This window comes from Chrysemys picta, chromosome 12, assembly GCF_011386835.1.
Source record: "Chrysemys picta bellii isolate R12L10 chromosome 12, ASM1138683v2, whole genome shotgun sequence".
Taxonomy (NCBI): domain Eukaryota; kingdom Metazoa; phylum Chordata; order Testudines; family Emydidae; genus Chrysemys; species Chrysemys picta.
The window spans coordinates 25,462,902-25,480,241 of record NC_088802.1 but is presented as its reverse complement, the minus strand read 5'-3'; the positions used below and the strand labels follow the sequence as shown (position 1 = coordinate 25,480,241).

General features: G+C 44.2%; 2 protein-coding genes across 2 annotated transcripts; both read left to right on the top strand.

Annotated features, from left to right (window-relative positions):
* The first annotated feature begins 1,277 nt into the window (after positions 1 to 1,277).
* On the top strand, positions 1,278 to 1,706 carry LOC103306865 (histone H2A-beta, sperm-like). Its single transcript, XM_008176333.2, has one exon. It carries the CDS (start codon positions 1,278 to 1,280, stop codon positions 1,704 to 1,706), a length of 429 nt encoding a protein of 142 aa, XP_008174555.1.
* Positions 1,707 to 8,479: 6,773 nt separating this feature from the next.
* LOC103306866 (uncharacterized) lies at positions 8,480 to 8,914 on the top strand. Its single transcript, XM_008176334.2, has one exon. The coding sequence runs from the start codon at positions 8,480 to 8,482 to the stop codon at positions 8,912 to 8,914; it is 435 nt and encodes a 144-aa protein (XP_008174556.1).
* The last annotated feature ends 8,426 nt before the right edge of the window (positions 8,915 to 17,340 follow it).

The window sequence follows — 17,340 nt, the reverse complement described above, 5'->3', positions numbered from 1 at the left end:
CAGTGGAGCGAGAGGCTGGTTGTGGTGCTGGCTTGTAAAGGAAAAGAGGTCAGATTGCATCTTCGTTCTGCCATGGGCTTTCTGAGTGTCCTTGGGCAAGTCGCTTAGCTTTTCTGTGTCTTGGTTTCCCATCGGAAAGTGGGGATAATAGCACATCCCTGCCTCACAGCAGTATGGTGAGAATAGGTAGATGAAAGATTGTGAAGCGCTTGGAGGTTTACTGATGAAATGCCTCTCTAAGAAATAGACATTACTGTAACAAGGTCTTGGTTTCCATGTCCTTTTCAGGAGCCTGACCCTTTGACCTTCAGAGAAGCCTCAGGGAGGTCCCAGGAAGGGGTGGGGTGATGCAGAAGAGACAGCTATCCCCCGCCCACTGCCACCAATCCTTCTGTACAGAGCAGGCAAGCATAAATGGCTCTCTCTGAGTATGTCTACTCTCGAATTGCAGATGTAGCTTAGGCCTTGTCTAGACTAGAAAAATTCTACTGATGTAGCAAGCAAAAGCATCATGCCAGTATAAGCTGTGTAAACTAGGAGGGTCTGCCAAGACAGTTATGTTAGCAAATCTTTTCTAGTGTAGACAAAACCTAAGGCTCCAATCCTGTAATTGGATGATACATTTTACAGCCAGAAGGGACCATTATGATCATCTAGACTGTGAACAAGCATGTATTGTTGTCTTTTGAGGGTAGTAGGATTGGCTTGGAACCCTGGTTGTTTGAGGGAAGTTTTGAGAGGAGAAGTCAGTTCAGGATGCTCTGGTTTTGGGAGATCGGGGAGACTGAAGCTGGTGCCTCTGCTGTTTCTTTTCGGGGAAGGGAATAGTTGATGGTGGAAAGGGGCATCTTGTGCATTTCATAATTTCAAAGGCTTAAAGAAGGATCATTACTATGGGAAATTAAAATAATTTTATAATTGAGCTTCTCTAAGGGCAGCTGTGATTGGCTAAAAATCACATCTGAAAAGGACTGCCAGAGGGCATGATGTCACAGAACGGATGACATATCACACTTGGTTTTGCTGGGAAAGGATGTAGCTTTCCATTGGTTAGCATCTGATCAATCAGAAAGTGAAGTGTGTTGGTTTTTTCCCCCCTTCTGCCAAGGTTTTCAAAGGGCCAGGGGGCTGGCAAGGTTAGTTCATAGTTCCGCTTGATAAGATGAGCCAAGCCAAGGCAAGCCAGACTTCATCTGACCAGGCTAGAAAGTAACACAGGAAAAGAAAAGCCAGAAAGACCAGGCAAGCAAATTGCTTGAACACTGTCAGCTGGTGACATGAGTGAGCGTATGAATTCTGGTGAGACCTCCAAGCACTTCAAGGCCAAGGTGTCCTATTCATCCAGGACCGGGCTACTGTTCCCCGTTAGCCACATGGATAGGATGCTCTGCAGAGGAAACTTTGCAAAGGGCATTGGAGCCACAGCCTTGGTTTATGTGGCTGCAGTTCTTGAATACCTGATCTTCAACATTGTGGATAGGGCTGGCTCCATCACCAAACACCACAATAAGCATCAGATTTCCCCATGGCACCTGAAACTCGCTATCCGAAATGATTTTGAGCTCAACAAGCTGCTGGGTAGGGTCACCAATTATCAGCGTGGGGATGCAGCCAACAACAAGTCTCTGCTTTTCCAGCCCAAAAAAACCAAGGACAGGAAATCCTCCAGAAGAAGGACTGTTCCACCTCCCATCCCTGCTGAGTGAGGACTGAGCAAAAGGGAAGGAATCGACTTGATTGCTAATCACTTTTCCAACTCAACAATTGTGATTTAATAAAAGAGATTAAAATGCCCTGTCTGACTTTGTGAATTCCTTTTCTCTGTTGTTCATCTAAGGTTGTAAGGGGTAACTCAGGAATTTAGGACGCTGCACAGATACTGTGATATGAAAGCCTTGATAGATATAATATAAGCATTTAATAAAAATAGACATGCTCAGAATGGCTTAAGACTGTTCGAAGTGGTTATCGTAGATTTATTATTCTGCAGGTATTTCTCCAATTGTCTGAACATTAGGTCCATTTTTCTAGGCTGTGGAGCTGCTTTGGATCAAGTTCTTGATGAAGACCGGGAGAACAAACTCCCCAGGGGAGCAGTAAATCCAGATACAAAAATAAGAGGGAGCCTGTGAGCTAAATTTTCAAAAGGGACCAGTGTTTTTCAGTGCTGTAGGTTTTGGTTGCCCAGTGTGAGATATCCTAAATGAGCTTGAATTCCAGGAGAGTGCTGAGCACCCGATTCCTGAAAATCAGGTCTCTTTACATTGTCCAAAGCTGGGCATCCAAAAATTGATGTACTCAAACTTACTGTCCATAAGAACATAAGGATGGCCATACTGGGTCAGACCAAAGGTCCATCTAACCAAGTATCTTGTCTTCTGACAGTGACCATTGCCAGGTGCTTCAGATGGATGAACAGAACAGGTAATGGTCAAGTGATCCATCCCCTGTTGCCCATTCCCAGCTTCTGAAAATTTATACCTATGGGTCTGTTTTTCTCTCTCTGGTGTAAAATTTGGTATAACTCAATTTTTTTTCAAATGATTAGATAGCTGGGAGTTTGAAATAAACAATGACCACCTTTATATTAGCAAGCTGAGATGAGTAATAATCAGAGGCAACCCGTGCCTGATAGTGGGGAGGCGAGGGGTGCAGTGAGGGCAGCCAGCTTCAGTAGTGTTACTGAGCATGCCCAGTCTGTGTGAGCATGCTCAGTCCAAGCCAAGCAGCAAATCTGGGGGTGGGGGGAGCCTTGCCCCCCGTCCCCTCAAGCATCCCCTCTGGTAATAATGCTTCAAAAAAATTAAATGTATAAAGTCATGGGGCTCCAATCCTGGTTGGGATCTCTAGATGCTACTATAATAATAATGATAAATAATTTAGTTATTAAAATGCATTTAAACTCAAAGATGGTAATTACAGAAATATGATGATAAATCTACAGGATAGAATGGTTTGTGTGACAGTTAAAAAAAAAATTATTCTCACAATGATCACCATGACTACACCAAAATAAGTATAGAATAAATTATTATTAACATTATTTGTAAAGCACAGCCCTGTTGAGATGCTCAGCATACTGTGTAAGCTAATGTTGGTAGTCCAACGCTGGCAATGATGATGATAAATAACCTTATAACAATATGGAAATACATTAAAACATAATATCCCTCCTCCCAATTTAAAATTTTAACCAGTCTAGGGGTCCAGTGCTGACCCTGCAAATGCTTACTACCAAGTACTTACTCCCATGAATTAATCCCTTGGAAGTCAATGGGCCTTCTTGAAGTAGTAAGCGTGACAGTCATGGCAATATCCAGCAGTATCCTGGACAAACCTGATTGAATTAAGTTTTAAGTATTTTAGGAGTTCAGGGTATTAAGAAAGCAAATGTTTCTGTGCTATTGTGGGATTGCATGGAACTTCTTTAGAAGGAAGAGCAGATTAAAGCAATCTTGGGGAAGTGGTGTGAGCTTTGAATGACGACGTTGACCAATGTAGTGGGCATAAATGATCTTTTGGGACACTACATGTGAAATGGAATTCCTGGGAAGTATATGGGAGAAGGGGATTGCAAACTTCCACCTACAGGTTCAGCCTTTGAAACTTTGCATTCCGGAGGGGGACGAGAGACCTTATTTCTGCTGATCCCCTGTTACATGAGGACAGTCCAAAGACAAACTGTATGGCAGAGTAGCTGATTTAGGGTTATGTCTACACTTAAAATGCTACTGCAGTGCAGTAGTGCTTCAGTGTAGACACTCACTACAAAAATGGGAGGGGTTCTCCTGTCACTGTAGTTAACCCACTTCCCAAGAGACAGTAGCTAGGTCAATGGAAGAATTCTTCCATTGACGTAACGCTGTCTAGACTTGGGGTTAGGATGGCATAGCCATATCTCTCAGGGTTTCAAACCCATACCCCTGAGAGAGATTGCTGTGTTGAGGTAAATTTCCAGTGTGACCAGCCCTCGCTTATGAGGGTGCTTGTTCTGAGCTAACAGCTGTTATGAACTCGTGACCACAGAAACTCCCCTGGGTGGGTTTTGAAGGACAGTTCACTGGCCAGAACCCTTGTTTGAATTGCAGTGAGCTCGGGTAAACTTATTAGCATGTTTTAGGTTCTACTGTTGTTCTGAATAGGTTTTCTCTGTAATGCTTTTACCTTAAGAATAAATGTGCTTGGTTAGAAAGAGCTATACGGTAGCTTCACTGTGGCAATTACACTGTTTACTGTCACTGAGAAGAAAAGTAAAGCAGGTTAGCTTAGGCAGCCTGACTTTGCTGGGAGCTCTGCAATCTGGAAATACCCTGGTAGGAGGGAGAGAGATGCAGGTCTCCACTCAGAGAGGGGTGATGGCTTAGGAGCCAGGAGCCTAAGTGGACCACAAGGGGGAATACAGGTGCTGTTGCGCTGAACTATAACAGTAAGCACTGTGCTTAGTAGCAAGTGACTGCAGGATCCAACTTTTTAAGAGGTAAAAGGGATACAGGGGAAAGTAACGAATAGGAGGAAAACTAAAAAGGTTCTGTGAATAACACATTCAAAATGAGGTTATTTCGAAAAATTGGGAGAGGTGGATTGAGAGCTAGTTTTGCGTGTTAGGAGCCAGCACTGCAAATGGATAATCTCCAGCCAAATCAAACACTTGATGGTTAGCATCCCTGTCTAAGATCACAGGACAAGGCCCCAGGGAGGAGTTATTAAACATGACCAGAGTGTACACCAGTTAGACCTATTAAAAATCCTAGCATCTATGGTCAATATTGAACCAGTCCATCAAAGTCACTCCATCACTTCACAGGCAGGTACTGTGAAGAAGGCAAGAAGGTGACAATTTATCTCTGTCCTTCTGTTTTGATTTGAGGATTGCTTTTTAAGGAGTGGTTTGACTTCACAGCCTGAGCATGGAAGTTTTAGTTCATTGTAGTGGTTTGTAAAATAGGTGATAAAAGAGATCCAACACAAAAGATGAGGACTCATCATATTTCCTTCCATCAGAGCAGGGCCAAGAGTTTTATCCCAAGAGACTTTTATGTATCACTCTTTTAAGTCCATTTTCTTAACACTGATTAAAAATGGTTTACCAACCAAAGCTAAGAAAATGCACTTCAAGCTACCATTGCCTCATGGGAATGGAAGTTCAGTAAAGATTTCCACACAATCCTAAGAATCTGAACTATTGAGATGAAGGGTGTGTACAGGGAGATCTTGGCGGACTAGCAAAATACGTGGACCACTGGCGATAATTGGAATATTAATTATCATGCTGATTGCCAAAAGCAGCTAAATCAGTAGGTCTTAACAGGCCTCTGCAATGACCTTAGGATAACTAAGCAAGCAGCCAGCAGGGGTGGTGGGGGTGGAGGGCCTGACCTTCTGTCCTTCCTGTTGAGGTCTCTGTCTAAAACACATACCTCAGCAATTTCAACAGAGAGCTTATCTATATCTGCCCATTGGTGCTGACACCAGGGGGCACTACTACCCCTGAAATGGATCTTTACTGACTCCAGGTGGAGCAGATTACTGTCATACCAGTGAAAAAGGTCCACAGCAATTATTTTCAATACACAGCAGTTTATTGAGAAGGAATTACACAAGGGGTAAAGGCTTATATCAAGCACATAACTCCTACGTTAGACTTTAAGAGCAATCTAATAAGAGCTTTACATTCCCCTTAACGAGCCTCTCTTTCACAAACATACACAAACAGGCCCTGCGCTAGCTTCACACAGTTCCTGCTTGGCAAACAGAGAAGGTGGTTACCAATTTTACAGACTGCTTCTTCTCTCCTGGTCTGTTCTTCTCAGCCCTCTGGTCTGTCTCGGATTCCCCCGAAGCAAGGCCTCGGTTGCCTTGAGACCCCTCTGGTTCACAGTCCTACTCGAGCCTACGGAGCAGAGTTTTGGTTACTCCATCTAGGCTAGCAGCATTGCTTCTTTATGTGTCAATTAAGGAATCCCAACAGTAATTTAATTTGCTTGATTTTTATGCTCTTTTTCCTCAAAGGAGTCATATGTCCTCAAAGGAGTCATGGCTTAAAAGCATGCCCAGTAGGTGTATGGTTACTAATTTTTACCTAGTTAGTATTTTTAGAAGGGGCAGGAGGGATGATACCGAACGAAGGTCACCCAATGTCTACTCACTCATCAATCATTCACTCTGGCTCTCTGTGTGACGTTCCTGCTGTAAGATCACTATAACCAGGTTGACCTGTGCTCCATGCTGGAACTTTATACATGTGATATTTATTTTTGCATGGGCCCATATTTGCTGACCAATAGGTTCAATATCGATTGTAACGCAGACTTTGACAGTTTTTTATTAAATTTGCTTCTGCTTAAAGGGAGCTTGCTCCCAGGTTCCTTTGCAGCCATTCAGCCATATTTAAGTCGTGGCAAGTTATGGTCTCACCATTCATTCAGTATGGCCACGCCAATTTGGCACCATCCCAACAGTTGGGATGTGTTTGTCAGGGCCCTCAAGACATGGACTCTGCAAAAAAAATAAAATCTGTCTATTTAATGGTTTGAGGAGACCTTTTGCTTAAATTTTGAAATTGTTTGCTTAACAAGTTTTTTTTATTGACATGTTATTGTTAGAGTAACCCAAATAAATAAGGAGAGAAAGTATGGCGATTTTTCAGGAACACTTCATGGACACACCATAGGGTTCCCAAAGGCAACTGAAAGACTGGCCAATTGGACGGCTGTTGTTGTACCACTTGAAGACCACTCCAGACTTCAGTAATTATTGATTTTTGGAGTGTTTTACTAACCAGTTGCAGACGTGTGTAAATGCTTCAGACTAAATAAAGTAAAACGGCTCTTGTAGTGTACTGTTTGGGCCAATCATCTATCAGTCAGACGGACGTGGCTCCATTGATTTATTCCCTGCCACTGCCTCACCAAGAGTAATAGTTACCAAGAGCTTTGGGTTTTTAGAACCATGGTAACAGGGAGGCCATCACCCTTTTAGTATGAGTAAGAGTTATGCACCCTCTCAAGCTCCTCCTGGTGTTCCCTTCTTGTTATCAACAGCACCTGGCTTGGTTTGAGTTTAGGACGGTTGACTTTCATCCGGGAACTGCAACCCTGGATCTGATCGGAGCTCCATCTAGTCTGGGATCCTCTCCCTGACAGAGGCTAATACAAGAAATCTCAAATATCTAATTATGGTCTTTCTCGACTAGCCAATGAATCTGGGGTAAGGGTGTTAGGCACCCAACTCTCATTGAAAATCAGAGGGACCTACACACCTAACTCCTTTGAAAATCCCTGCCTGGGAAAACAAGGAGGAGTGGAGTTGAGAAACAGCTTCCTGACAGATACTGCAGCCCCAGATATCTCACAGTCTCAACATCTGAGTTTTTTTTGTTTTAGAAATATGTGTAAATGTACGCAGAGAGCAATCAGGTGGGAACATTTTCTTCATCATTCAGACATTTATAGAGTTCTCCTCCTTCTGGGCTCAATTATAAATTCATAGGGTACGTCTACACAACAAAAAAAGACCCATGGCAGTGAGTCTAGGAGCCTGGGCTAACTGACTTGAGCTCATGCTGCAGGGCTAAAAATAGCAGTGTAGACAAACCGACTCGGGTTGGAGGCCAAGGTCAGAGAGACCCTCCTTCCTTGCTGGTTTTCAGAGACTGGGCTCCAGCCCGAGCCCGAATGTCTATACTGTTATTTTTAGCCCAAGTCAGTGGATCTGGGCTCTGAGACTTGCTGCTGTGGGCTATTTTTTTTTTTCTGTTATAGATGTACCAATGGATTCCAAAGCCAGAAGGGACCATTGGGATCAGCTAGTCTGACCTCCTGTATAATACAGTCCACAGAACTGCCCCCAAATAATTCACCCTCCCTATGGTTCTGTCACCCTCCCACAGTGTGTCACAGCTCCAGTTTGACTGTAACACCTTTGGGGCAAGGAAAAAGTCTTTTTGTGTTTCATGTGGCATGCTGGGCCCTCTTTTAGTTAACAGCATATAACAATGTTCATAAGAATCCTAAAAAGCTGGCACAGTCCCTTAAGGGTTTGTTAAGGCAATTAGAGCCACAGAAAAAAATGTAAATGAATGATGAGTGAATCCATTGAAATAAATAATAAATGCAATGATAACATGATTAATAAACTGATAAGGGGCAGCAGGAGTCCTTTATAACCCCATAAAATCACCATGTCATTCCAATTTTCCAACTCGTTCTTCCCAAGTGTCAACAAGCAGGTGGGGTATTACGATCCCTTTCGTTTCTATGAGGGAGGGAATGGCTCACAGTCCCACATTGTGAGGCTCTGGAGTCGTTATATGCACCACTGCTATGTGACCAGCCAGGGCATTGTCCCAGCCAGCCAATCACAGGGCTCAGGTTACCCTTCATTTTAATGCTGGCAATTATATAAGGGTGCCACTGAGGGGAGGCTCCTGGCATTCGCAGATGGTGAGGTGAGGAAGTGAGACGGGGAGCGGAACAGCACAATGGTGGCTACTCAGAAAGGGAAGAAAAGAGGCCAGAGGAAAAGGAAGCCCCAGCGAAGGAAGGCCACGTGTAGGAAGCCACAGATAAAGCAGAAGAAGCTGCCACTCAAGGGAGGGAGGAAGGTGAGGCACAAGCCTGCAGTGAGGCAGGTGAGGCGAGGCCGGGGGCTGAAGCGCCCATATGATTTGTATGTGTCTAAGATGCTAAAGCAGCTGCATCAGGACAAGGTGCCCATGTCAGCCAAGGCCAAGGGAGCGATGATTTCCTATGTGAGGAAGGTCTACAACAAGGTGTCCTCGGCAGCAGAGTGCCACAGAAAGAACAGCGGCTGCTGCACCATCGGCTCGAAAGAGCTACAATCTGCCCTGAGGCGGGTGATGCCAAAGAAAGTGGCCAAGCATTTGGCCACTTCCATCAACAGCAATTCTCCATAGGGAAATGCCCCCTTCCCTTCCCTCCATAGGCTGGTATAAGAGAAGAGAATAATAAAGGGAGAAGGGAGAGGTACAAACTCCAGCCTGAGAGAGACCTCAAAGCCCATCTGATTAAAAATCTGACAATGCCTTAAAGATGCCTAGCAATCCTGCACTCTGATCCACACAGGGAGACCAACCTTTGATTTTTCCTACAAGAGACTCAGTTACAGAATATACCAAATGGGTAAAAATGAATTTCCATCACTAATCAGAAGAGGCCACCCTATTGCTGCCTTGAGTGAGTGAGAGACACAGACCTCTATTGAGACTATCACTTCTGGACCCGATCGAGACCTGTTTTCACTGGAAAGCAGAGGCCATCCTGCTTCAAACTGGATCAGTGACAAAGATTTGGGCAGAAGACACCCTCACGCTGATGATGAAATGAGCAAGAGACTTTCCATCATAGTAGGTTCTGAACCATAAAGACTCAGAAGAGAGATTTGCCATCATGAGGAAGTAAAGGATTGCATTAGGGATTTTCCTAAGAGGAAAAGTGGTATCTTGTGATTATAATAAAGCAGGATTTTAAGCAGCACTTTTTTATTGTAATGTATATTGGGGAATAATGAGGAGGGTGAGTTGTGCTTCAGAATATAATGTGTAGTATCATAAGCATAGGCGCCAACTCCGTGGGTGCTCCGGGGCTGGAGCAGACAGAGAAAAAAAATAGTGGGTGAAAAAGCACCCACCGGTGGGCCCCCCCAATTAGCTCTTCCTCCTCCCTACCAGTGCCTCCTGCCCGCTGATGATCAGCTGTTCAGTGGTGGGCAGGAGGCGCTGGGGAGGAGGGGAAGAAGTGGGGGCAGGAAGAGGTGGAGTGAGGGTGGGGCATGCTCAGGGGAGGGGGCAGAACAGGGTGGGAAGAGGCGGGGCATGGATGGGGACGGGACCTTGGGGAAGGGGTGGAGCGGGGACAGGGTCTGGGGCAGAGCGGGGGTCAAGCACCCCCTGGGAAATAAGAAAGTCGGTGCCTGTTATTGTGCGTTCTTACTGTCTTGAATAGAGGAGAATTCATGCATCCCTTTCAGTCACTTTTCCTGATCCGTATCACAGATTGAAAGTAAATATCCAATCCAGGATGGTAAAAAGGCCACCACTGGGAACTGAGATAAATAAAAAATTTTATGAGATTTTAACCCATTCAGGGCTAGTCTGCACTACCGTGCTACATTGGTGCCCCAGCATCACTGTGCTGCATCTGGTCAAGATGCATTATGCCGACAGGAGAGCACTTTCCCGTTCGCATAATTACTTCACCTCAATGAGAGGTAGAAACGATGTTGGCTGGAGAGCATCTCCTGCTAATATAGTGTGGTGTGGACAGCACTTTAGGTCAATGTTACTTGTGTCACGGAGTGTGGGGGAGTCAGGACCCTGCACCCCTCTTCCTGAGATTCACCATGACTCTCAGCCAGCCAGTAAAACAGAAGGTTTATTAGATGACAGGAACACAGTACCAAGCAGAGCGTGTAGGTACAACCAGAACCCCTCAATCAAGTCCTTCTGGGGGGTTTAGGGAGCTTAGACCCCAGCTTGGGGTTCCCTGCGTTGCACTACCCAGCCGAAACTGAAACTAAACCAAAACTCCTCCAGCAGCTTTCTCCCCGTCCCCTCTGCTCCTCCTCTCCTTTGTTCAGTCTCCCGGGCAGAAGGTGTTATTTCTCCCAACCCTCCTCCTGGCTCAGGTTCCAGCTCAGGTAGCTTCCTTCAAGGGAAGTCCCCCATCCCCAATGCAACCCCCCTGCAACATTCCCAGGTCAAATCTGCCCCGCTCCCTGCTCCGCTCCCTGCTCCGTCACAACTTGCATTGCCTGGGGGGTGGCTTTTTCACACCCCCGAATGACGTAAATTACATCGACTTAAGCGGTAGTGTAGATAATCCCTAAGATGAAGAACGGACATACACCCTCTACAGAGAGAACACTCACAACACTCTCCAGTGCCTTACCAACATAAAAATGGCCATACTGAGTCAGACCAAAGGTCCATCTAGCTCAGTATCCTGTCTTCTGCCAGTGGCCAATGCCAGATGTCCCAGAGGGAATGAACAGACCAGATAATCATCAAATGATCCATCCCCTGTTGCCCATTCCCAGCTTCTGGCAATCAGAGGCTAGGGACACCATCCCTTACATCCTGGCTCATCGCCATTGATGGACCTATCCTACATGAATTTATATAGTTCTTTTTTGAACCCTGTTATAGCCTTGGCCTTCACAACATCCTCTGGCAAAGATTCCACAGGGTGACTGTGCATTGTGTGAAGAAATACTCCCTTTTGTTTATTTTAAACCTGTGCCCATTAATTTGATTGGGTGACCCCTAGTTCTTGTGTTACGAGAAAGAGTAAATAACACTTCCTTATTTATTTTCTGCACACCTGTCATGATTTTATAATATTTTATGTATAGTTGTGTCTTCTGAAGGATAGGTAGAGCCATGTGTCATCTGCATATTGCTGGCACTTGAGTCCATATGGTCTGACCAGTTCATCTACTGATTGCATATAGATATTGACTAAGACTGGAAAATTGATCTTGTGGGAGTCCACAAGTGAGGGATCTAGTTTCCAATAACTACTCATTGGATGCGTCCCTCCAGGAAGGACATAAGCCATTTTAGCTCATTCCACCATAGCCTTGCCCCCTCTCTGCTGTGGGACAGCAGTGGTCCCAGCAGCCATCATCCACATGGTTAACAGTGGTGAGTGCTGCAGAGAGGTCAGGAAAGATGAGAATGGATATGTGCCCTCTGTCCGTTGATAGCAAAACATCATCATCCATCAGTGCCACTAAAGTTGTCTTGTGTTCAAGGTAAGTTTTGAGCAACCATCTGCAAGATGAACAGCTGCCCACCATGGTTAGTAAAAGCCAGCATTTGGATGGTTATTACTGATGGGAAATGGTAATATCTCCCTTTCTAAGAGCAATTTTTCTGACACTATTATCTCTCCAACTTTTGCTACCAAATGCAGTGCTCCCTACCAACTGTAGTCTTATCGAGTTCTGTGGAGAACTCATGGTTATAAGTACTTCCCTTGGTTGTAAGTGTTTGAAGAACAGGGTTCTAAGAGAATCAGACATAATTCAAACAGACACAAGCATTTGAGTATGTTATAATGGGGATTCTTCATCGCATTTTAAGCTGTTTCTTCACGAAGGTTCAGAAAGTGACTTGTCTTTATTTTAGAGATGGAGATTTTCTGAGATTAGCACTTGTTCTACATTTATATGTGTTTAGGGAGAGCTGAAAGGAAATATTTTATATCACAAATAAATAGATTTGCAAGGCCTAAAATGCAGCACAGTTCCTCAGGGATTTGTTAAGGCAATGGATGCCAAAAAATAAAGTAAAATATATGCCAAATTCTTCCCTTAGTTATTCTGGATTTAAACCTCCAATAACTCCAAAGACTTCAGCTAAATTACTCTGAATTGACACTAAAGTAAGAGAGAATACCTTAGCCCATCAAAAACAATGATGTTATTGTTAATAATAATGAATAACATTTAAATTGAAATATTAATGCAATAAATACTACTAAGTAATTGATAGCATAAAATACTAATAAAATAATGCAATATAGTAAAATAAAATAAAACAGCATTATTAACGTGGAAATAATATAATATCATCTCCTTAAACTTTTAAAGAGCAATTGAAGTCTGTTATAATTCTTTAAATTCAACCTATCTGCCTAATTGGCTAAAACAGCCAGGCAGTAAGCAAGGAGTTTTGCGATCTACTTGTAATGGAATGCTAAACTGTATTATATGTTCAGCCATTAGGTGGGATGATGTGTAAAATACCTTATTTAAACTAACCTCAGCCATACTTAGCAGAGCATTAAAGGATATTATGATGAACACATCTTGTGTGTATAAACAAGTTCTGTAGCCAGTCTATATCTGGTACTGAAGAACATGACATGGTGTCAGAAGTAAACTAAGAACAGAAACAGAAGGAAAACAGGAACAAAGGTTGCAGACAGAAGGTTGTAGGATCTCATCAACATGTCACTCTTCAATGCCCCCAGAGAATTTCAGCTTTGACAAACCTTCACAATGGACAGACTGGAAACAATATTTTGCAAGATTTGGCATTGCTGTCAAGCTGCACAAAGAAACTGGAGATATACAGGTGTCATCTTTAATTTATGCTATAAGGAAGCAAGCAGAGCATATCTTTAAATCCTTTGACTTTACTGAAGACAGTCACAAAGATGACTATGAAAGGGTTCTGGCTATGTTTAATACATACATATTTTATACTGCCAAGAAATGTGTTTTATGAAAAAGCATGTGTTCAGCAGAAAATTCAAAAACCAGAGGGAAACGTTGAATGTTTTATAAGAGCTCATCATGCATTGGCTGAAAACTGTGATTTTGAAACTGCAAAACATGAAAATATCAGAGACAGCCTGGTTATTGGGTTAACAGCTGATAGCCTTTCACAACAGCTGAAGAGAGATTTAACCCTACCAGGAGCTATACAGATAACGAAGCAGTCAGAATTAGTCAAACAATAGAACAAAAGGCAGGAGCAACTTGAAAAACCAGAAACTAGTTTAGAAGCTATAAACAGACACTTGATTGTCAAAAGTCATTGTCATAAAACCCCTTAGGCAAGGAGAGAGAGCTCCCAGGCTAAGAGGGACAAATTCCAGTCGACACATACAAGGTGTAGGAAAATCATATCACAAGAGATGATGCATATCCAGCCAGATGCACATGGTGTAATAAATGCAAAAAAATGGACATTCTGCATCTGTTTGCCACACCAATGTTGTCAGGGAGTTGACTCATATTACAGACAATCAAGAGCCATTGTTTCTGGGATCTATCAATTGTGATGACATAGAGCCTGTCCGGAGAGTGAAACTGAATATTCATGGCAAGACTATTGACTGTAAAATTGACTCAGAAGCTGATGTTACAGTCATGTCAGAAGGGACTTACAATCACTTTCAACCCCTCCCAGGACTGAAGTCACCTGACACAGTTCTGACTAGCCTTGGAACTATTCTGAATCATGTAACCCTTCTGCCCGTCAGAGTTGGCAGCAACAAGGGCTGGGTTCAGTATCTAGGGGTTCCATTTCAATAACATATGGCAAAACCGTCTCGAGCCCCTACTCAGTGACCTGGGACAATTACATACCACCCCCCAGGGTGCCTCTAAGCACAGAGCACAGAGGCTAAGTGTAGCAAAAGCCTTTTAATAAAGGAGGGAAAGAATGTGGCATTATGTTAGGGAAACACCACAAACAGGACTCATAACACAAACCATGAGCAAAAGACCCACCCCCAAGTAAGTTTGGCAATGTCCTTTTCCACTCAGGGAACCCAACCCATCAGTCCCTCACCCACAGTTTCTGTCCTTGGTCAGTGCAGCCCCCAGAGTTCAGAAGTTCATCTGCAGAGTTTACCTCCCAGCCTCGGTGGAAGTGGGGGGAGGTATGGAGGCATCTTACGTGCTCCACTGTCAGTCAACAGCTGATTGCCACGCCTCTCCATGGGATTCTGCTGCAGTCTTCACCGCCAGCTGCACCTCTCCACCAGCCATCCTGCTGGCTGCGCCTCTGCGCCAGCCATCCTGCTAGCCACTCTTCTTCACTAGCCACTCACCAATATGTCTTCAGCCCCCCCCCCCCCGTGATTTCAGCTTTTAGTAACTTCAGCTCTTTGTGATTTTAGCTGTTAGCAGGGGAGCCTCAGTGCTGATGCACTCAGAACCACTAGTCCAATGTAGATCTAATGTTTAGACCTAGAGATCAGTGATTTCAGCTCTGCAGCATATTACAGGATTCCTAATGGAGTCAAAATTAGCTCTATTATTACATTGTGGAGCAAGGCAGGGTCAAAATGGTGTTTAAGACCCTCAGAGAGGACCCTACACTGCCAGATACACATATATATCCCCAATCTCTCTCAGTTCACTAGGTTTTGGAACCCATGTCCCTTGCCTAGTGAGTGTTACTCAGTTGAGGGTGAGTTCCTCCATCATAAAATGCCAAGTACAGTTCTAGTGTCCTCTATTCACATAACCAGGATAACAACACTTTATTACTCCTGCCCCAATAACAAAGAGACCGGGGATCCCAAAGCAGCCAAAGTGACCATTTGAGCAAGCAGTTCCATCATGCTAGGTGGGGTAGGTGAGCCCATGCAAACAAGATCAGCCCCTGAAGTCCTTTTCCACAGCTCACCACCACATGTCAGGGTAGAGCTCATTCTGACCCTGCTTACATCAACATGGGTCAGTTCACCACAGAAACAACCAAAAAAGACAAAGGCTGTGCATTCAGAGCAGTCAAAGGAACACAGACCAACAACTTCTTCAGCTGCAGCATGGCAGCCATGATGGGCCTAGTGGGAAAGGTGGAAGAACATGATGAAGGATTTGATGATACTGGACTTTTGAAAGGAGATTCAGTACAAATCAACTTAGGAGGAGATTTATACTGAACTCTTATATGACTTACGAGGAGAGGCTGAGGGAACTGGGGTTATTTGGTCTGCAGAAGAGAAGAGTGAGGGGGGATTTGATAGCTGCTTTCAACTACCTGAAAGGGGGTTCCAAAAAGGATGGATCTAGACTGTTCTCAGTGGTACCAGATGACAGAACAAGGAGTAATGGTCTCAAGTTGCAGTGGGGGAGGTCTAGGTTGGCTATTAGGCAACAAAAATGATTAGGGGGCTGGAGCACATGAGTTATGAGGAGAGGCTGAGGGAACTGGGATTGTTCAGTCTGCAGAAGAGAAGAATGAGGGGGGATTTGATAGCTGCTTTCAACTACCTGAAAGGAGGTTCCAAAGAGGATGGATCTAGACTGTTCTCAGTGGTACCAGATGACAGAACAAGGAGTAATGGTCTCAAGTTGCAGTGGGGGAGGTTTAGATTGGATATTAGGAAAAACTTTTTCACTAGAAGGGTGGTGAAGCATTGGAATGGGTTACCTAGGGAGGTGGTGGAATCTCCTTCCTTAGAGGTTTTTAAGGTCAGGCTTGACAAAGCCCTGGCTGGGATGATTTAGTTGGGGATTAGGTCCTGCTTTGAGCAGGGGGTTGGACTAGATGACTTCCTGAGGTCCCTTCCAACCCTGATATTCTATGATTCTATGAAACACTATTTCACTAGGAGGGTGGTGAAGCACTGGAATGGGTTACCTAGGGAGGTGGTGGAATCTCCATCCTTAGAGGTTTTTAAGGCCCGGCTTGACAAAACCCTGGCTGGGATGATTTAGTTGGTGTTGGTCCTGCTTTGAGCAAGGGATTGGACTAGATGACCTCCTGATTCCAAACAGAGCACAGCCAGCTGCTGCAACAAATGGACTACCAGATGACCAAATTATTAGATGAGAAAACCAGTACAAGCCAAAGACACTTAACAGACTGATCTGTACTGAACTTCAAAGACAGTGTGATAGTGTAAATATTGTAAATGGTAGGAATGTAGAACTTAAGGGGACGGGAGATGTAATGGAATACTAAACTCTGTTGTACTGGTCAGTCACTGGGAGGCGCTGTGTGTATCATATGTTACTTAAGCCAGTGATTCTCAACCAGGGTTATGCGTACCATGAGGGTACTCAGAGGTTTTCCAGGGGGTACATCAACTCATCTAAATATTTGCCTAGTTTTACAACAGGCTACATAAAAAGCACCAGTGAAGTCAATACAAACTAAAATTTCATACAGACGATTACTTGTTTATACTACTGTATATATTATACATTGAAATGTAAGTATAATATTTGTATAACAATTGATTTTTTTTTATAATTATATGGTAAAAAAGAGAAAGGAAGCAATTTTTAAGTAATAGCGTGCGGTGATGCTTTTGTGTTTTTATGTCTGATTTTGTAAGCAAGTACTTTTTAAAGTGAGGTGAAACTTGGGGGCACGCAAGACAAATCAGACTCCTGAAAGGGGTACAGTCGTCTGGAAAGGTTGAGAGCACTGTCTTAAGCTAACCTCAGCCACACCTGGCAGAGCATTAAAGGATCTGATGATGGACATATCTGGTGTATATAAACAAGTTCTGTAGCCAGCCTATATCTGGTATAGGAGCATGACATCCCTCATAGGTGATAGTCACAACAGTGTCACAATGGGGCCCATGCTGCACTGGTCACAATGCAGTTGCCTGGAGTGGCAGCCCAGCTACCCAATCAGCTGGCACAGTGGGAACTCCTCATTTGCGTGCCAGCTCCTTTGACTGGTCAGATCTGGGAGGAGGCCAGTGGCATTTGCAGGTGGAGAAGAGCTGAGCAGAGTGGAGCCATGGCAGCTGCCCAGGGAGGGAAGAGGAGACAGCCTCTGAGGAGACAGAAGGCCCAGCAAGATGAGCCACAGGCCGCCCCCAAGCAGGGGAAGCCCCA